The sequence below is a fragment of the Microcaecilia unicolor genome, chromosome 3, assembly GCF_901765095.1.
Source record: "Microcaecilia unicolor chromosome 3, aMicUni1.1, whole genome shotgun sequence".
NCBI classification, from domain to species: Eukaryota; Metazoa; Chordata; class Amphibia; order Gymnophiona; family Siphonopidae; genus Microcaecilia; species Microcaecilia unicolor.
Window position 1 is genome coordinate 112097622 of NC_044033.1, and position 22244 is coordinate 112119865.

The 22244-nt window shown below is 45.9% G+C and overlaps 1 protein-coding gene across 1 annotated transcript in view; it reads right to left on the bottom strand.

Moving 5' to 3' along the window:
- The window catches only part of HNRNPLL (heterogeneous nuclear ribonucleoprotein L like), a 125281-nt gene that overhangs the window by 59069 nt on the left and 43968 nt on the right, over window positions 1–22244 (bottom strand). The window contains exon 3 of the mRNA XM_030196287.1: window positions 5503–5740. Within this exon, the coding sequence (XP_030052147.1) occupies window positions 5503–5740 (238 nt within the window). The remainder of the gene's footprint in view (window positions 1–5502; window positions 5741–22244) is intronic.

Here is a 22244-nt window from a genome sequence, read left to right on the forward strand (position 1 = left end):
ATATGGCAACTACTAAAGTTTCACAACAAAGTTTCATAGTTGACTCATTCGTTCTGAAATTCTTCAAACTGCTCTCTGCAATTCCGCCATAGCCTTGGGAAATGCCAAGTTGGTCTGAATAAAGTGAAAAAAATCACTACCTACTCACTGGATCCTACTGGCCCATATTACGTATAAGAGATACTGCACAGGAAATACATCAAGGAGTACCCATCTGTTGTTCTAAGACCCTGATTTTGGAAAACATGAAAAAATTCAAAGCACTTGAAATCCGACTCCTGGAAACCTGACAAAACTTAGAGTTAATAGAGGTGTGGAGAGTCCAAACTACTTAACAAGAGAGGAGACAAGGAAGTTTGGGCCTGGAGGACCCTTTCCCTCTAGCTGTGCCCTTAAGGTATAGGTCAGCAGCACTGGAGTGACAGGAGAGAGTGCACATGCCCAAGGTTTCCACTGCTGATCCCAGTACTACTACCCAATTAGAAAGGTGGCATGAAGGGTGTGGGAACTATAACTGCACACTCATGATCCTGAATTGACCCAATTATAAAAACAAAACACAGAAAATGAGGTCATCTCCCTCACAATTGTTATGGAAAGCTTATAGAAACCCTGCATTTTCAGATTTTTCTTTCCTGCTTTTTTTTTTTCCTTTTTATATTAAAAAAACGTGCTTTCTACTCTAAGCACATATTTTTCTCCAAGTTGGAATACAGCACAACTATCATGAGAACTGGTTTGCCATCTACACTCCTTTCCAATTTCAAGATCTTACTTCCACTTGAGAAAACATGGATGTACTTTGTCTGCATTGTCCTGCAAATGGATGTGCAGAAAGAGAAACACTTCAAAGTACTGAAATAATGGTCAAGAAATACAGTAATGCCCAAAAGTGGGTCCAATTAAAAAAAAAAAAAAAAAGACACTCTTCCTTGGGGCCAAATAAAAAAGTGAGACATCAGACAAAATCAACAGCTAGGGCATTTGGTGACCTGTGTCACAGTAGTTTTCCCACTGCTGCCTAATGGTCTGCAGTGGGTTGAGGTCCTGGGGAATAGGTTCAATTCCTTCTGCACTAACCATTAGACCACTCCTCATAGGCCCTCATCCTGGGCAAGTCACAGCCCTCCATCGCCCCAGATATAATATATTACTTAAGACTATGAGCCCAACAGGGACCATGCAAGTACCTGAACAATTGTATATAAACCTCCCCGACTCGTGCTCGAAAGAGGCGGTATTATCAATTTAAAAAAAAACCAACCCAAAACAATTGGGCCACCGTTGGAAACAGGATACTGGGCTAGACAGACAATTGGTCTGACCCAGTATAGTTATCCACAAGCTGCTTTCAAGAGTGGGGGGGGGGGGGGGGGGGGGGACGGGACTCCACAACTAGTGCCATTATATAACATACCATATTTACGTCAATACCAGAAAGTTCAAGGCGACTCACAATAAGAGAAAACTAAACATTCTCAGGAATAAATTTAATACAATATTCTAAGCAAATTCATTTAGTTTACACAAATTTCTGAAATAAAGTTTTCAAAACCTTTAAACAATGTTTATAGCCTGATATACACCAAAGTCAAAGGTAAAGCATTCTAATTCTTTACAGCTAAAAATATAAAGGATGTAGAAAATGGCCTCTCATACCTAATTTTTGCACTGCTAGGATACTGTAACATTAAAAAAATATTGAAAAAGTGAACAGAAAGGTGGAACAAGATGGCGTCTAGATGATTGTGAGTGGGGGTGTCATTTCCTGGAATTCTCTCAGCAACCCGTTATAGAAGGCAAGAAACGGAAAGGGGTAGGTCGGGGGCAGGGTTCTGTTCCTTCAACCCCCCCATTTTGTCACCTCCAATCTATGGCATCAACGTCAGGAACCAGACTAGTGCAACTGGCCACTGCGTTGGCTATAGAAATATCTCTCAGTCCAGAAGAACGGCAACCCCCCCCCCCCCCCCCCCCCCCGACGAATAAGGCAGTGGAGAGGATCTTCAGGGACAGAACTGGATGTGGCCTCAGTGCCGGTAGCATTGGAAGCAGACCCAACGCTGGTATCCCTGCAAGAAGCCAAAAAACTGGACAGTGGAAGTTTTCCTCCTTCCCTCCAGGTGGACAGTGGAGGTGTTCTTGGTTGGCGAGACTCTGAGAATGCTGAGAGTGCAAAGGCTTTTCTAGCCTTTTCCTTCACATTGCAGCATTCTGCTGAGATTTCTCTAATGTTGATCTGGGCTGCTATAGAGGAGCTAGGTAAACTTCTGGTTTCTCGATTCTCTACTCAGGCTATACAAATTTTGGAGATTTTTTTCTGCTAAGTTTAATCTCTATCAGCAACAATTGGATTCAATGAAACGTGGAGATTCAAAAAAACTGGATCCCAATTGGACTCTTAAAAAAAAACTCAGTCCCAATTGGACTCAATTTGGCTCTGATAAAAGACAATTTACATTTATATAATAAGACTGAGAATATTGAAAATGTTTTGAGAAGGAAAAATTAGTTATTACTTGATAATTTTCTTTCCATTAGTCCCAACAGATCAATCCAGAGACGAGTGGGTTATAAATAACTTGGGAGAAGGAAAGGACAGCCTTAAAGAAGGTATTTAGCCTTGTATTGTTACCCTGTAATTTAGGTGGATTCATGGAGCCCTAAGCACCTTACTTGGGAAGATCTCTCGGCTGCTGTGTGGGTCAGAGGAAAAGCGCGTGGGTGTGGCTCTCTGGAAGTCAGCTGGGGAAAAAGGTTTGTTCCTCAGTCTGCAAGAATTCTCAGCTACTGTGTGGGTCTGAGAGGAAGAAACAGCAGGACTGAGGCTATGCTCCCCAGCCTGCAGAAAAAGAGCACAGGACAGTATTTTTCCCTAGCCTTGGGAGTACAAAGCCTGGGTTGATGGAGGCTGCACACTGACAGGGGAAAGAACCAAAAGGTGGGCTTTCTAAATTAAAAGATGCTTTAATCCGGTTATGTTTTCTGTGCAAGCAGCCAGGGACTGCTGAGAACCGAGTTTGTTTTCCCTTTTGCACTGAGAATTGTTTGACTAGAGGATTGCACTGACCTTGTTTTGCCTGTTACTTTGGAAGCAGGGGAAGGGGGAAAGTCTGGACATTCATGTTTGGAATGTATTTTGACTCAAATGGAAACTGATTTTTTGGGTTTTTTTTCCTACTTAAAGCCAGTTTGAACTTCTAGCCAAGTCTGTATTTTCCCCAAACTGATGTTTTGTGGGGAAGTTTCTTTATGCTGCTCTAACTGGTTTTATGAAGACCAACAAAGCTTTTGAACTAAAAGGCCTGTTATTTACCCTGTGCAGCCCTGAGCAAATAAATTGCTTTTCCAGGAAGGGAAACACTGTTAATTTATCTGCTGATTATCTCTGTCTTTTGTCTCCAGTATTGCTAACTGTCCTGCTGTGTTTTATAGGAGTTCAAACGCACCTGTCAGCCTGCAACTCTTTGGTCTTTCCTGCGCAATGCCTTGGGCATGACAACTGACAGAACTAAGAAACTTGTTAACATAGAACAATAACACTAAACATCTGTAACTTCTCTCACTACTTCCTACTACTATTCTTCTTCTCTTTCTTTTTTTTTTTCAGGAGCAGTCAGCCCCTTCTGACTCCTCCAGTCCATAAAGGAGGCCAGTCAAGGCCCCAGCCCACCTTACCAATGACTCCCCCTTCCTCTAGAGTAAGAAGAATACTTAAGTAGACCACTCAGACCTTTACTTGACATCTGACTTACCTGCCACAGACCTTACTGAAAGACTTCTTAAATGTGACTAACAGACTCATTTCCAAAAGTGGGTCCTGAACTGGTATGGCAAGATTAAAGAAAAAGAAGTCAATGGTATGACTAAATTTCATCTTTCTCCTTATCATGCCAGACCAGTCTGGAAGTACAGGTTGCACCCAAGCTCCCTTTACCAAAGCGGGAGGAAGACCAGGCTGCCCTCAATACTCTAGCCCCGAAGACATCATGATCTCTTGGCCTACAACTTCAATACTTAGAAAACAAATGCAAGGAAATCCACATTGCTGCCCTGCAAATGTCTTCCAGGGTTACCAACTTGCACTCCACCCACAAAACTACCTGTGCTCTGGTCGAGTAAGTCTGTAATCCTTCTGCCACCTTTAGACCTTTCCCCAATGTAGGCCGCCACAATAGCTTCCCTAATCCATCTTAATATGCATGCCATAGATGTTTTCTCCCCTTTATGAGGACCCAGAAAGGAGACAAACAACCTGTCCGACATTCCAAGTGGTCACCTTCAAATATCTCAAAAAAGCACTTGCAAACACTGTTTGGCAAATTAAGTTAAAAATTTTACTGTTAGTTTTTAAAGCATTATATAATGATGCTCCAATAACTATTGCACAAAGTTGAAAGTTTATTGTCCTTCAAGAAATTTGAGATCACAAGGTCAGTGCCTTTTAGATGTTCCCTCATTTTGTCAGGTTCATCTTGAGGAGGATTTCATGCATGTTTTTTTTTTTTTTTTAAAGTTTTTTTTATAGCAGAACCAACCATGTAAAATGGTCTTTCTCTGCGGCAGATAACTTCTCTACCAATGTTTAAGAAGCAGTAAAACCATGTTTAAGGAGGCATTTTCTTAAAAGATTAACTAATCCTATTTGTAGGATATGATTTTATATTTTGGCGTTGTATGCAAAGTTTTTTTTTTTTTTTTTAATTTATGAATGTTCTGTTTGCAAACCACTTAGATGAGCTGGATAAGTGGGATAAATTTGATTAAAAAAAAGTTACAAATCATAAAGTAGCGCCACTTCTTGGTTCATGTGCAACAGAAACACTGTCCTAATAGTTACCTCACCTGTAAACACTAGATAAGTATCCAACACAAGAGAATCTGCAATTTGGAAATCCTGCACACTGAACAAACTGGCACCAAGAACACTATAAGGCTTTTGAAACAAAGAATATACTGTGAATTTGTCTGTTTTCACTGCTAGGTGACTTCTATAAAAATAAACCTTTGGAAAAAAAATATGAAACTTTTTTTGTTGTTGCTGTATTTTGTATATCATATATATTTGAGAGGCCTCAACTGTGAAAACATTATTGGGCCAATATTCAAAGCAAGTTATGCATTTGCTTGTGGCAGAAAACACTTGCTTATCCATATATTTAACACCAGGCCACTTAGTTGGGTTAGGTGGCGCTAGAAGTTACGTGTAGTGGTTATATTCAACCACTAACTGAACAATGCTGGCACAGTCATTTGTTACACATATTCAAATCTGCTGACAGCAGCACTAAATATACATATTAAAATCAATGCTGGTGCTTTACCAAGGTCTGGGACTATGCTAGCTGAATACTGACACATTTTTTTGCTTATTTCATGTTAACTGCAATTCATAATAGATACAGGTTACTGAATTGTATTCAACTATAAGCTAAACCTTCTGAATTAGCAAACTATAAATGCACAAAAATAAACTAAGATACATGTAAGTGAATGACATACCACTGTGATTGGATAAAGAGGATTATGAATGGACAGAAGGAGTACTTTGTTGCTGCCCGAAGGGTCTTCAGTATTGGCAGGCCGAGTGATCCGTTTGCTTGTAGAGTAGTTGAAGAAGGCTTGCTGGCCTGCTATGTATACAGGTTCCTCTGCTGCACCAGTAACACATTTCTTGGCAAATTCAATGTCTTCAAACTCTACTAAAGCCTGGCGCTTAAATGGCATCATCATCACATAGCTGCAAACAGACAATTTTTAAAAAATTTCCTTATGCAAATGTAATTAAGCATTAGATTTTAAGTCAAGTAGCTCTGCCCTCATTTTGATCAAGCCACCAAATATTAACTCCAAAATACTCAATCTTCACTTATTCCTTGACAACATAAAACATTCATTTGCCTGGAAATAGGTGGTTACTAGGCAAATCTTAGACTGTTATCTTAAGCTTTTAAAACAAATGTCATTTTTGAAGACTTCTTTTCTTTTGCACCTTCCATGGGTTAAGCTAGCCTTGTGCAAGCCAGACAAGAGCGGGAGAACAACACCAGAGAGGCAAATGGAAAAGAAGTAGATTGGAGCAGGCCACAGACAGAAAAGATGAAACACACTTTTACTGAAGCAGACCCAATATGGATGATGTTTGGCACCTAGGCCTATTTCAGGGGTCTATAACATACAAAAAAATATATATCAAAAACACTAAGGTACATAAATAAAACCTCTAATACAGTACAGTCTCAATTATCTGGCCTCTGCTAATCCGACAGACCCCCCCCCCCCCCCCCCCGGTGATTTCATCACATTGCTGTTAAGAATCATGCGGCTTCTCTTCCTGTTTTACAGCTTCACACCCTGCAAGGAAGCCATGTTTTTGATCTGAGATCGTGCTTCTCTGCAAGGGAACCATGCGTTGCAGCTGATACGCCTTCATGTACCCTACATCCGAGTTAAGAAGTACATGGCTTCTCTTCCTGTTTGTGATTTGAGCCCATGCTCCTACGCATTAATTTTTGATTCTGGGACCCCACTTTTGCAGCGAGGGAACAGTTTTTTTTGATTCAAGACCATGGTTTTTTTTTTTTTTTTTTGAAACCATGGTTCTATGCAAAGGAACCATAATTTCTGGATCTGGGACCCTGCTTTTGCGGCAAGGGAACTGTTGGAGAAGTTTCTAGCTGAGACCTTCCTTTTACAGCACGGCATCATTTTTAGCAAGTGGAAAAAAAAAGTTTTGTCTATAGAGAAGATACTTTTGCAGAAACAAACTGCTAAAAAACAAAAGTGAACATTAAAGATGCTAGACATGGGAGAGAATAGGAACGCAGAAGTGAGATGCTGGACTTATGGAGGGGGGCACAGGGACACAGAGGAGTGGTGCTGGACACAGGTGGAGGAGATAGGGACATAAGAGTGGTGGTGATTAATGCGGGGAGATGGACACAGAGAAGATGCTGGACAGGGAAGTATATGGGACACAGAGAAGACAGACGCAGAACTTGGGGAAAGACAAGTACACAAGAGATGGAAGACAGATGGTGAACATGGAGAATGAAGAAATGTCAAATGGGCAGGAGATCCTGGCGAGTGAGCTGAGAAGAGAGGGAAACAGAAACCAGAGCCTGGGACCAAAATAAGTGGAGGAGTGGCCTAGTGGTTAGAGCACCGGTTTTGCAATCCAGAGGTGGCCGGTTCAAATCCCACTGTTGCTCCTTGTGATCTTGGGCAAGTTACTTAACCTTCCATTGCCTCAGGTACAAACTTAGATTGTGAGCCCTCCTGGGACAGAGAAATATCCAGTGTACTTGAATGTTAACTCACCTTGAGCTCCCACTGAAAAAGGTGTGAGCAAAATCTAAATAAATAAATGATTTGAAAAATAAAATGGACAAAAGGTAGAAAAAATTTATTTTCTATTTTGTGATTAGACTACATCAAATTTGAAATGTGTATCCTACCAGAGCTGGTGTTAGACATGGCTAGGGCCCAGGGCATAAATCTGGGAGGGGACCCCAAAGTCCACTACCAGGCCATGCCTGCTTCAGCTTCCAGCAGACTTAGAAATCTCTCTGGCCAGGGGGCAGTTGTCCTAGTTGCACCCCCCCCCCCCCCACCCCATGTCTGGCATGTGTGATCTTTATATTTTGCAGGGTGTAGGAAACATCTCTATTTCTGTGATGTGGTGTTTTAGGTTAATATATGTTTATCCTTTTTGGTCAGCTATTATATATTTGGCATTTGTGTTCTGTGTGTGTGTGACCAAGGTATAATGTTAGCATGAATTTTCTATATACCATTCTGTAGTAATTTAGCTTATTCAGTCTTCCCAATAGTGGAGGGGATATTTGTGATCCTTGTTCTGTATTCTTTGTGATTTATAAAATGACAGCTGTACAGAACATTGTTTCTTTTTATACTTTAATAAAATGATATATAAAATCAGAACTGTTCGAGGCTTGGGTGGATGGGATCCAACAGAGCTCACGGGGACTGGGACAGAGCTCATGAGGACAAAGTTTGTCCCCGTGTCATTCTCTAGTTGGAGGCCCTCCCCTATCCCACTACTCACAGGGGATAACCTGTGCCAGTCAACCTCAAAATCACCTCTGCGTTAGCATCTCACCACTGGTAGTTTCCAGACCATTCTAGCAGCCACCACATGCACTACACCGTTTCTCAAGGCACTTCTCAAACACACTGCTGAGTACATTACTTTCCCCAAGACCCTGCAGCAGAGTCAATATTCTATGATTCAATTCTGACATTGCCCACTTCCCCTCTGTCCTTGGTGTCACTGACTGCACCCATATCACCCTTAGGCCCCCCCCCACCAAAGGGAGAAAGGCATACCACTCCAGGAGCATGCATGTGCAATGAGCAAGGAAGGATCACCGACACCTTCCCACAATACCCAGGATCCTGCCATGATCCTACATCCTCACACACTCTGGGATAATCTGACTGCTTTGAGAGTGGAGACGTCATAGGCAGGTGGTTCAAAGGTTAAAGAGGCACATAGATATACGCCTATAGCACCACATAGCTCTTTGTGGCACAGCGAACCTCCCATCACTAATATGCAGGCAGCTGAGTGGTGGGATACTGCAACTGACCCTGTGTCCATTCTCTCACCCTGATTATTGGGGCTACTCACAGAGGAGGTAGCTGATTATACCCATCGTTAGACCCAACAATGAGGCCATGAACATCATCTCATGATGATTCCTCTCACAAATGCATTATCCAAGCACGGCCTGAATCCTTTTATTTATGCTGATGATGTAACCATATCCATTCCTTGTAAGTCCTCTTTGTCTGAAATTTCTGGTACAATCCAAAACAGTTTTCCATTATTGAAACCTGGGCAAATACGTTTCAATTTAAAGTCAATAAGGATAAAACTCAATGTATTGTTTTTTTCTTCACAATATAACAAGTCAATTCCCAAAGAACTGGTTACTCCTGATTATACCCTCCCAATCTTGAACAGTCTGAAAATTCTTGGCATCACGTTGGATAGCCATCTGTCACTTGATAGTCAAGTTAAGCAGATTACGAAAAAAATGTTCTTATCATTGTGGAAGCTTAAATGCATCAAACAACTCCTGCCAAGAGATATATTTCGAACCCTGATGCATTCATTGGTGCTAAGCCACATCGATTACTGCAGTGGGTTGTACGGTGGCTGTACACACTATATTCTGAAGAAGCTCCAGACGGTTCAAAACACCGCGGCCAGGCTTATCTTTGGAAACACTCGCTTTGATAGTGCACGGTCTCTCCGTGAGCGTCTTCACTGGCTACCCATCAAAGATTGTATTGAATTCAAAATCTGCACCTTAACTCATAAGATCATTTACGGAGAAGCACCAGTTTACATGTGTGATTTGATAGATTTACCTCCCAGAAATTAATCGGTGTCATCTCGTACTTATCGCCTTCTGCACTATCCTTCCTGCAGGAATCTAAAGTACAAGACAATCTACGCTTCTTCCTTTTCGTTCATCAGTCATTACTTTTTAATCCCCTATTTCCGTTTTGACTGATTTCCTGTTTTTTTGCCTTCTGTCTGCTTCCCTTTTGTTGTTCCTGTTTTCCCATCCGTATTCTCCTATTTAGCTGCTTTCGTTACTGTATTTGTTAATTTTCTATAATTATTATATCCTGCTGTATTATGTTTTGATGTATTAACTTTGTTAGCCACATTGAGCCCACACTAGCTGGGAAAATGTGGGATATAAGTGAACCAAATAAATAAATGAAGCACTACAACCGGGCACACCATGGCCATCACAGAATGCACCTTCAGACTGCTCAAGACATGACAGAGGTGCCTAGAAAGATCTACAAACCTGAAAAGGTTTGCAAGACCTTCCTAGCCTGCTGTATCCTGCACAATCTGGCACAGAATCCCATTCCCTGAGGGACTACACAACAGAGAAACCCGAAGAGGAGGAGCAGAAACAACATGCAGCACCAGCATAGGAACAAGCACAACCACAACACCATGCCTATGCTGCAAGAAATGAACTCGTACACAGAGCTTTTATTATAAGGTAAGTGTTAATCAGTAACATGTGTCACTTGTACATGGCCTTTCCTATTCCTTAGTCCTTCCCTCACTGTGCCAGACCCACTACAACTGTGTCCATCATGACCCCCTCCATCATCACCTGAACATGCCCCTTACCAACAGAAGCCTCCCCCAGCAGTCGCCCACTACACTCCTGCGTGTACATTATGAACCCCACCCCACCCCACCCCAAAGCACTCCCTCACCGGCTACTATACCCACTCCCCCTTCAACAGCATACATACTTCTTCTTTCCCTCCCCCTTTCTCTCTTCTGGAGTGCCAAATTCCCCCCTCTGGCACCCCAGCAGGTTGTCCTCATGCCCCTCACACTGGCCTGAGCTCTACTGTCCAAGGCTGAGGAATCGTCCCATATCTCCAGCCCTGTATCTCTGGCAGCTGCTTTAAATGGGGGGAGGAGGGATCTTGGGTCCTGAAGCAGTGACAATAGGCTTTCCAATGCCTTTGATAGCAGACTGCTCATCGAGCATTTGGCGTCACATAGAACACGCTGGTTTATGCTGCTTTTTTATAAAGGAAATTCCTGTTATCCTTGCCCTGATATATGATTTACTACAGCTCTCATTTAATGAAGATACAGATTAGCCCCTGATGCAGCCCTATTGTTGGGCGAAACACGGCCTGTGTCGGGCATTTGTCTTACATACGGTATCTTCAATAAAGTGGTTTGGATATTATATTGATCTGCTAGTTTGTTTTCCGACATGGTTAGTGGTTACAGTGCTGGGCATGGATGGTTGTATCTCCCAGGATGGTGCCATATGTCCCAACCTCTCAATGAGTATTTCCGTCTGGAAAGTCAGAATCCGCATGGCCCTAATCATCTCTTGGTTCACCTGCATTTGTCCAGTGACCTGTGCCATCTACCACTCCATCAGATCCAGCATGCGTTCCTGCAGTGTTGGGGTTTATCTGCTCTGAAATCGGCTTTGCACTGCTCCTTTTGTCCAGCTGATTGTTCACTGTAACGGAACCTGGTTTGGGAGTTGCTTACATGGCCATGAGACTGGTGTGGAAAGATTGGGAGTGCACCAAACTGGGAGAGGCCAAGATGAAAAAGGTTTTGAGCCCCCCCCCTCCCCTCCCCCAATCAGTCAGTTCAGAATGGACAGCTGAGAATATCACGGACGTCTCTGTAGCAGTGGAAGCAGCAACTGCAAGTTACATTTTTTTTATAAAATAAAATCAGCACACGAGAGGCTTGATAGTGTGGGGTTGGAACTGGAAGACACAACAGCGGGTTAGGTCGGTCGAGGACAAGATGGCGTCTGTGGAAAATATGCAGGACTGCAATGAATGACAGATCCAGGCACTTCCGCAAAAAGCAGAAAACCTCAAGAACAGAGCCCAGAGAAATACTCTCCGGTTGGTCAGGTTGTCAGAGAGAATCTTGGATGGAGAACTTACAGGATTTTTAGAAACCTGGTTTCCTCAATCTTTGCAGTTGGGCACTCACCATGGACCCTTTAGGGTGGAAAAGGCTCACAGAATTGGTCCCAAGGAACTCGCCCTAGGGTGGTAATATTAAAAGTTTTAAATTAATCCCACAAAGTTAATATTCTGCAAGCACTGTGCTCTGGAAAGTCTTTAACATATGAAAATAAAATAATTCTTTGTTTCCAAGATTACTCTGGCTGTGGCTGCACACACAGGGTGTTTGCACCCATATTCGCGCTACATTTTTTGCCAAGCGCATTAAATTTGCCCTGTTATACCCAGCGCGATTGCGAGTGGTATTTAATGGGCAGCCTCGCTTCTTTGACATACTTGCAGATGCCTGTTCCTTTTTGTCTACATTGGATTGCCCAAAATTCTTCAGACACAGCCTCTACTAATATTTGAGCTGGCTGGTGGCAGCTTGGTTGGTGATACTTTTGTGTGAATGCTTGCTGTTTTCTTTTTGCAGTTCTCCTAATGTGACTGAACTGGACAATATAATTTAGCTGTACTCTTATTGTGATGTTATCAGGTCACTATTGCTGTTTTTCTTTTTCACTTTATTGTCATGTCTGGGTTTTGGATTATTGGGGGGAAGTTGTGGGTAGTGGCCCTGTGAGTGTATTAGGGTGGGAGGTGGGATTGTGAAGAAATATGTTAGCCTTGCTAGCCCTTGCTCTCAGTAAAATACAGGCCAATGGCTCATAATAAGAGCTAGGCTTCTTAAAATCAAAATCATCTCTGATACAAAAGAGAGCTAGGCTTTGTAAGAATCAGAGATCACCTTTGACACAGTTACATTTCACTGTAGCAAGTGCTGAGCTGGCAAGGGAGGGGGGCATTTGCTCTGAGACTGGCACCTACAAGACGTCATGAGCAAGAGTTGCTATGGTTGTGTAGAGATAGTACTGGGTCAGCTGCACCCCGGGTGAGAACATCCAAAGGAGGGGGCTAGGGAAAGTTTGGGGAAAATGCAAAGTCATCTAATAAGATGCGCTCTGAGCATATCTTGTTTATACTTCGAGCTTGATAGTATGTGAAGTCATTTGATCAACTGATAAGAACCAAGAACCCTGGTGACAAAGCTGGGGTCCATTGAAATGAATAGGGTGAAAATAGTATAAAAATGGGAGTCAGAAGGGTATTAGATGAGAAGAAGAGAGCAGAAGTCTTCAGAAGGCTGGAGAGAGAGACGTGTTGTGGACTGCTGTTCAAACCATACAAATACCTGATTTGCCTGTATTGCTATTGGTAAGATTGAAATAAACTATCTTCTTATATCCCAGCGAGTCCTACTGATTATGGAGTTCATTAATTCCTGGACTGTGTAAAGAGCAGTCTGGGGGAGTATGAGGTCAGAGTAACTGGTGGGAACACGCAAATTATTTACTACAGAGAGCCCCTGGCTTCCGCTGCCCAAACGGGAGGGACAGACTTAATTATATACAATTGGAATGTTGGTGGAGTGGAGAGAGTAGGTTTTCATCTGGCTAGCCTTTTAGTGGAGTAGGGTAGATTAATCAGTGGGTATTTGGGTTAGGCCTTAATGATGGGTCTAAGTAAGGGGTTGGGTGGTAGCACTGTCATGTTTGGGCACATTTGGGAGTGACCTATCATATTCTGGGCCTTTTCCTTTTTGGTGTGGGGTGGGAGGTCCCTTGAGGGCTGGTCAGGGGATTTTCTGGGTGTTCTTTTACAATACATTTGTTTTGGTTCTCTAGGTTAGGGTTTGGGATCATCCACCATGAAAATCAGCTCCTGGAATGTTGCAGGAATAAATCCTCCTATTAAACATACTAAGGTATTGCAGGAGCTGAAGAAACAAAAAGTGCATATAGCTTGTCTTCAGGAAACCGATTTGTCGGACACTGAGCATCAGAAAATGTGTAGGAGTTAGGTGAAAGAGGTTTCTTATTCTACCAGGTATTGCTATACCGTTTAGTAAATGTATTCCTTATAGTATTCATAAGGTTGAAACATGATGAGTCTGATAGGTGTATTCTGGTACATTTTGATGTATTGCATATTTATGCACCTAATGTGTTCACTGTCATTTTTTCAACAGATATTGAAAATCTGTGCTCCATATCTGCATTTGCCACTTATGGCGGTCGATGATTTTAATTCTGTTTTGGATCCGCAGATGGACCACATGGATGGGAAAATTAGGTTCTTACCTTGGTAATTTTCTTTCCTTTGGTCATAGCAGATGAAGCCATTACGTATGGGTTATGTCCATCAACCAGCAGGGGAGATAGAGAGCACTCAAACTTTCACAGTGCCCTCTTGGCCAGCTAGCTCCACTGCCTCTTCAGTATTTGAAGCTTCCAAAGCAGTATGGCAAACCGCAATGGGAATTACAAGAGCTTTCCTCACAGCGAACGATGGCCCATCACAAGGGCATGAACTCATAAAGGAGGGAATGCACATCCTCCTGGAGGGAATAAACTCATCCTCCTTATTGTATAAGTGGAGGGGAACACACGCGCCTCCTGGAGGGAATCACACATCCTCCCAACACACTGGAGGGAATGAACTCATCCTCCTATTTATAGAACTGGAGGGGAACACACGCACCTCCTGGAGAGAATCAACACATCCTCCAAATAAAAACATGCTGGAGGGAATGAATACATCCTCCTAAATTTAAACTGAACATGAATCCTGAAGATTGTTTTCCAACTTTCTCCCAAGGAAGGAACTTCAGGAAATTAGAACAGAACCTGAAAAACAGATTCACAGCATACAGACAATCATACAGGGAGGGCTCATGGCTTCATCTGCTCTGACTAAAGGAAAGAAAATTACCAAGGTAAGAACCTAATTTTCCCTTCCTTGTCATCAAGCAGATGAAGCCATTACGTATGGGATGTAACAAAGCAATCCCTAGATAGGGTGGGAACAAGCCACACCACGTGCTAGCACTTGTGCACCAAAATGCGCATCCCTCCTGGCAGCCACATCTAGCCTGTAATGTCGGGCAAAGGAGAGCTTAGAAGCCCATGTTGCTGCACTGCATATCTCTTGAAGAGAGAGTGCTCCAGTTTCAGCCCAAGAGGAAGAAATCGCTCTAGTAGAATGTGCCTTAAAGGCTACAGGCGGAACCCTGCCGGCCAGAAGATAAGCTGAAAAGAGTTTCTTTGAGCCAGCGGGCAATAGTGGCTTTAGACGCTGGAGACCCTCTGCGAGAACCGGATAGCAAAACAAACAGATGATCAGAAGTCCTGAAAGAGTTAGTAACTCGCAGATACTGCAGCAGAGTCCTGCGCACATCCAAAAGGTGCAGCTGCCCAAAAGATTCTGGAAACTCTTCCTCTGAAAAAGAGGGCAAGCAAATAGGCTGGTTTAGGTGAAAGGCTGAAACCACCTTAGGCATAAAGGAAGGCACGGTCCGAACCGTGACTCCGGACTCTGAAAATTGCAGAAATGGGTCTCTACAGGACAGCGCCTGGAGCTCTGACACCCGTCTCGCCGAGGTAATGGCCACCAGAAAAACGGCCTTCAGTGTCAAATCTTTCTCCGATGCTCGCCGAAGCGGCTCAAAAGGAGATGCCTGCAGGGTTTTCAAAACTAGCCCCAGGTTCCAAGCTGGACAGGGTGCTCGCACTGGAGGTCGGAGCCGAAGCACCCCTCTAAGAAACCGTGCCACATCTGGGTGAGCAGCCAAAGACACGCCTCCCACCTTACCACGAAGGGAGGCCAATGCTGCCACCTGCACCCGCAGGGAATTATAGGCCAAGCCTTTTTGTACACCTTCCTGCAAAAAGTCCAGAATCGGCGAGACAGGAGCCCGCATTGGAGCAATGGCTCTGGAAGCACACCAAGACTCAAACAGGCACCAAATCCTGGCATAAGCCACGGAAGTGGACCGCTTGCGGGCTTGCAGGAGAGTGGAAATAACTTTATTGGAAAAACCTTTATCCCTCAATTGCGCCCTCTCAATAGCCATGCCGCAAGACCAAAGCGGCCGGCGTCCTCCATGGCTACCGGTCCCTGAGTCAACAGGTTCGGTACCAGAGGTAACGGCAGAGGAGCCTCCAGGAGCATCTGTCGGAGGTCTGCATACCAAGGTCTCCTTGGCCAATCCGGGGCGATGAGGACCACTTCTCCTGGGTGCAGCCGAATCCGCAAGAGCAGGCGCCCTATCAAGGGCCATGGGGGAAACACATAAAGTAGACCCGGAGGCCAGGGTTGAGCCAAGGCATCCAACCCCGCCGAGTGAGGATCTCTCCGTCTGCTGAAGAAGCACGGGACTTTGGTATTTGGTATTTGTCCTCATTTGGGTTCCAGGGCTCTGTCCTCTCCTGGTTCTCCTCCTATCTCTCCCACCGCACCTTCAAAGTTCACTCTCATGGATCTTCCTCCACCCCCATCCCCTTATCTGTTGGTGTTCCCCAGGGATCGGTCCTTGGACCCCTTCTCTTCTCAATCTACACCTCTTCCCTGGGCTCCCTGATCTCATCTCATGGTTTCCAGTATCATCTCTATGCTGATGACACCCAACTGTATCTCTCCACACCAGACATCACCGCGGAGACCCAGGCAAAGGTATCGGCCTGCTTATCCGACATTGCTGCCTGGATGTCCAACCGCCACCTGAAACTGAACATGTCCAAGACCGAGCTTATCGTCTTTCCACCAAAACCCACTTCTCCTCTTCCTCCACTTTCTATCTCAGTTGATAACACCCTCATCCTCCCCGTCTCATCTGCCCGCAACCTCGGAGTCATCTTTGACTCCTCTCTTTCCTTCTCTGCGCATATCCAGCAGATAGCCAAGACCTGTCGCTTCTTCCTCTTTAACATCAGCAAAATTCGCCCTTTCCTCTCTGAACACACCACCCGAACTCTCGTCCACGCTCTCATTACCTCTCGCCTGGACTACTGCAACTTACTCCTCACCGGCCTCCCACTTAGCCATCTATCCCCCCTTCAGTCTGTTCAGAACCCTGCTGCACGTCTCATATTCCGCCAGAACCGATATACTCATATCACCCCTCTCCTCAGGTCACTTCACTGGCTTCCGATCAGATACCGCATTCAATTCAAGCTTCTCCTTCTTACCTACAAATGCACTCAGTCTGCTGCCCCTCACTACCTCTCTACCCTCATCTCCCCTTACGTTCCCGCCCGTAACCTCCGTTCACAGGATAAATCCCTCCTCTCAGTACCCTTCTCCACCACCGCCAACTCCAGGCTCCGCTCATTCTGCCTCGCCTCACCCTATGCTTGGAACAACCTTCCTGAACCCTTACGCCAAGCCCCCTCCCTGCCCATCTTCAAGTCTTTGCTTAAAGCCCACCTCTTCAATGCTGCGTTCGGCACCTAACCCTTACCGTTCAGTGAATCCAGACTGCCCCAATTTGACTGCCCCGATCGGACCGACCGTTCACTTGTCTATTAGATTGTAAGCTCTTTGAGCAGGGACTGTCTCTCTTTGTTAAATTGTACAGCGCTGCGTAACCCTAGTAGCGCTCTAGAAATGTTAAGTAGTAGTAGTAGTAGTATTGGCACTTGTCGCCATTAGATCCATCACGGGCTTGCCCCATTTGGCACAGATCTGCAGGAAAACTTCGTCTGCCAGATTCCATTCTGCTGGATCGATCTGATGCCTGCTCAGATAATCGGCCTGCACATTGCTCTGACCTGCAATATGAGCTGCCGACAGACACTGAAGATGCAGCTCGGCCCAGTGGCAAATCAGTTCGGCCTGCGCGGCTAGTGCTCTGCACCTTGTTCCGCCTTGTCGATTTATATAGGCCACCATTGTCGTGTTGTCCGACATCACTCTGACAGCCAATCCTTCCAGGGTCACTTGAAAGGCCAGAAGCGCCTGAAACACCGCTTTCAACTCTAGGCGGTTGATGGACCACTCCGACTCCTCGGGTGTCCATAGACCCTGGGCATGCTTCCCCTTGCAGTGTGCGCCTCAGCCCTTCAGGCTGGCATCTGTTACCACCAGGCACCAAACGGGGAGCGTCAGCGGCATTCCTCGCCGCAGCATGCTGTCCGAGAGCCACCACTCCATGCTGAGTCGGGCCGCAGGGAGCCAAGTAAGTCTGCATTGGTAATCCTGAGAAATAGGAGACCATCTCCGGAGTAGGGAATACTGTAGAGGTCTCAGGTGTGCTCTCGCCCAGGGTACCACTTCCATCGTGGCTGTCATCGATCCCAGCAGCTGGACAATGTCCCAAGCTCGCGGGCGGGGCATCCTCAGGAGCAGACGGACCTGATTCTGAAGCTTGCACTGCCTTAGCTCGGGTAGGAACACATAGCCCGAGACTGTGTCGAACCTGGCCCCCAAAAACTCTAGAGATTGTGAAGGGGACAGGTGACTTTTGGCCATATTGACGACCCAGCCTAGAGATTGCAGTACTGAGACCACTCTGGCTGTAGCTTGTAAGCTCTCTGTTGCAGAGTCTGCTCTGATGAGCCAGTCGTCTAGGTACGGGTGAACCCTGATACCTTCTCGCCTGAGAAAAGCAGCTACTACCACCATTACCTTCGAAAAGGTTCGGGGAGCTATGGCGAGGCCAAAAGGCAAAGCCCTGAACTGGAAATGTTTTCCCAACACCGCAAACCTCAGAAACTTCTGGTGCGGGGGCCAAATCGGTATGTGCAAGTAAGCTTCTTTCAGGTCTAGGAGACGTGAGAAACTCTCCTGGCTGTACCGCCGCAATGACGGAGCGCAGGGATTCCATGTGGAAATGCCGCACTCTCAGGGACTTGTTCACTTCTTTTAAGTCCAGAATAGGGCGAAAGGACCCACCTTTTCGCGGCACCACAAAGTAGATGGAGTATCGGCCGCAGCCTTGCTCGGCGGGAGGCACCGGGGTCACTGCCCCTAACTGAATCAGACCTTGTAAAGTCTCCTCCACCGCCGCCCGTTTGACGGCAGAACCGCATCGGGACTCCACAAACACGTCTCTTACTGGGGTGTTGAATTCTATTCTGTAACCATCTCTGATCAGGTCCAGAACCCACTGATCTGAGGAAATCTTGGCCCACTCCTCGACAAAGAGGGAAAGCCGTCCTCCGATGACAGGCATCGAGGAGAGGGCCGGCGCACCATCATTGAGAGGGTCGCCCCTGAACTCCTGGTCTTGAGCCACCGGCTGCGGAACGCTTGTCCGAGCGAAAGGAGTTCCTCTGCTGACCACGGGCACGTGAAGTGAACCCAGCAGAACGCCCCGGGCGGTACCTTCTAGCTTCACGGAAGCGAGGTCTGTATGAGTGGACCGCCTGGCCCTTAGAGGAAGGCCTCTGCCTATCTTCGGGCAAGCGCTGGGGTTTTGGATCACCCAGGCCTTTCACAATTTTCTCCAACTCCTCACCAAATAGGAGAAGTCCTTGAAAAGGCAACTTCACCAACCTTTCCTTTGAGGCCATGTCCGCTGCCCATTGTCGTAGGCACAGACGACGGCGAGCCGCCACTGCTACTGCCATTTGTTTAGCCGAAGCTCTGACAAGGTCATAAAGGGCATCAGCCAGAAAGGACAAGGCCACCTCCATCCGCGGAGCCACATCCAAGAAGGGCTCCGCTCCATCTCCGGGCTGAGCCACTGCCTGTTGCAGCCAAGCTAGGCAGGCTCTAACAGCATAACAGCTGCATGCAGACGCCCGAACAGTGAGACCTGCAATTTCAAAGGACCGTTTCAATGCTGTTTCCAGCCTACAGTCTTGAACATCCTTCAGGGCAACACCTCCTTCAACAGGGAGGGTAGTTCTCTTTGTCACCGCAGTGACTAGGGCATCCACTGTAGGCATTTGAAAACGAGCCATATGTCCCTCACGCAGAGGGTATAACTGCCCCATAGCCCTGGAAACTCTCAAAGGTCCCTCGGGGTCAGCCCACTGAGCCGAAACAAGCTCTAGGATGGAGTCATGCAAAGGGAAGGCCCGAGCAGCTTTCTTGGTACTAGCCATCCTGGGATTACCCGAAGAGGCCATGCCACTGTCAGGATCTTCAATCGAGAGGGTATGTAAAATAAGCGCTGGCAGCTCATCACGGTGGAAAATCCTCACCGCGGAGGGATCATCCAGATCCTGTGGTAAATCCGCACCTGACTCTGGTTCCTCAGACCAAGAACGTCTGTCAGAGTTCTCCGAATCCTCACACCCCGACCACGGGGGGGAAAAAGGTGCACCACAATCTGAAGGGGAATTAACCCTTCTGCGCTTATCTTTAGGCCAAGCATCCGGGAAAAAAGCCTCACTGGGCAGTCCCAGGCCAGAATCCATCGGGGGGGGGGGGGGGGGGGGGGCAATCAGAGGAGCCTCAGGCGACCCTTGAGGAAGGGCTCTTTTCATCATGTATGCTTTATGCAGCAAAAGCACAAAATCCGGGGAGAAAATCTCACCCTGGGCACTCAAATCCTGTCCGGTGCTAGCCACTCCTGAAATAACCTCATCTCGAGGTGCCCCACCCGGCTCAGGTCTCTCCGTGTCCACGGAGGCCGCGCCATGTGGTGTAAGCAAAATGGCGCCCGCTGCCAGCTCAGAGCGGGAAGAAACATCGCTCGCCATGCTTGGGCCGGCTCCTAAGCCAGTACAGCACGATTTACAGAGCCCTGCTGCTGATTTGCGCTTGCCACAAGTGGAACAGCGCTTTATATTGTCCGCAGCCATCGCCGAAAAACGGCGGTAAAATCCAAGATGGCGGTTTCGCGCCAAAATCGCCCCGATCGCGGGCCCACCCCGGAGGAGTTGGAAAACACTCTTACCTCAAAGGATCTAGTGTACAACTACGATCCTGCTGAAAATCAGGTCAAAAACCTCTGTTCCAGCGTCTCTGCGTTTAAAAACGCGACGCGACTTTTTTTTTTTTTTAAGCTGTGAGGAAAGCAGAGGTATTGAAGACTCCGGAGGCTCAGATGAGTGGGAAAGGCAGGGAAAGGGCGAACCTATATGCCTGCATCCACTGTTGGTGGGTAAGGACAGGGAAAGCAAGGCAATATGTCCACATCCACAGAGGTATGGGTAAGGCAGGGAAAGGGCTAATCTATGTGCCTTTAAAGTGAGGCTGCTATAGCCTCCAACACCCCGGTTAACAACTGGCAAGCCAGGAACCACCTCCCGGCAGATTTTTCTGGAGCTCGAACAAGCTGCAGCCACCCTGCTAGGGGAGATAGAGAATACTGAAGAGGCAGTGGAGCTAGCTGGCCAAGAGGGCACTGTGAAAGTTTGAGTGCTCTCTATCTCCCCTGCTGGTTGATGGACATAACCCATACGTAATGGCTTCATCTGCTTGATGACAAGGAAAGTGTCAATCCTGGTGACCACAGGTTGACTCGTGGGTTGAGTCATTTTTGTAAGGTTTTAGACCTTGTGGAGTCACAGACAATATTACATCCACTAGATAAGGATTACACCCATGTGGCTTGTGTGCATCCCTCTATGCTGTTGGTCTCTGTTTCCAAGGGTTCTGCGGATGGAGATTAGACTTCCTATAATGAACGATCATGCAAATGTATGGCTGGAACTTCAAGGTTTTCAGATTGATCCTTTGCCTAAAAATTGGCATTTTACAAATTATTTGTATTGGGATGAGGCTTAGAAGCAACAGTTAACAAATATGGACACATTATGTAGAAAATAATGCGACCCATGTGTCTGATTCTGTTTTGCTCTGGGAAACAGCTAAAGTGGTATTGAGGGGAAAGATGATAGCATATGTTGCTGGTAAGCAGAAAGAGGCGGCTAATGAACTTTTGTATTTACAAGCCCAAATCGATAAATGCAAGCGGCAATGGCAGATCACTAGGAATTCACTCGATAAGGATGCCCTTTTGGCTGCTAGAGTAGCTTTAAACATGAAACTTTCATGAGAAAACGATGCGGTCCTACAAATATTATAAGGTAAAATTATGTCTTACCTGATAATTTTCTTTCCTTTAACGCAGCAGATGAATCCAGGAACTAGTGGGTTAAGTCCACCTACCAGCAGGTGGAGATAGAGATAAAAAATCTAAAGGCAGTGATGCCAGATGGCCAGCTCCTTCCTCAGTTAATATGTCATTCATAAGCATTTGCCAAGGTCAAAAATATGAAACCAATAACAACCAGAAACCATCCTCACTATGAAAAACAGAGAACCAAATAAGAACTTCGAAATAACTGCAATTTGATCCAGAAATTGGAATCCTTTCTGTGTTCCCATATCTGTCTGAACACTGCAAAAGAGAACCAAGAAGGAAAAAATACCCGCACTGCGCAGAAAATGAAAAAAACATCGGCTGAACTAGGGAGGGATCCTGGATTCATCTGCTGCGTTAAAGGAAAGAAAATGATCAGGTAAGACATAATTTTAGCTTCCTTGTCACTTGCAGCAGATGAATCCAGGAATTAGTGGGATGTACCAAAGCATTCCTTAAGTAGGGTGGGAAGCAGATGCTCCCGCCACAAAACTCGCATCCTCCCGAGGAGACACGTCTAGCCTGTAATGCTTCGCAAAAGTATGATGGGATGCCCAAGATGCCACCCGACAAATCTGTTCCAGCGAAAAGGCCTCCGCCTCCACCCAAGAAGCCGCCTGTGCCCGAGTAGAATGCGCCTTCAGGGCCACTGGAGACGCCCGCCCTTGCAGCAGATACGCCGCTCCAATGGCCTCGCTAATCCAGCGAGCAATGGAAGCCTTAGAAGCCGCCTCACCTCTTTTCGATCCCGACAAGAGTACAAAGAGATGATCCGAGCGTCGAAACTCGTTAGAGACCTGCA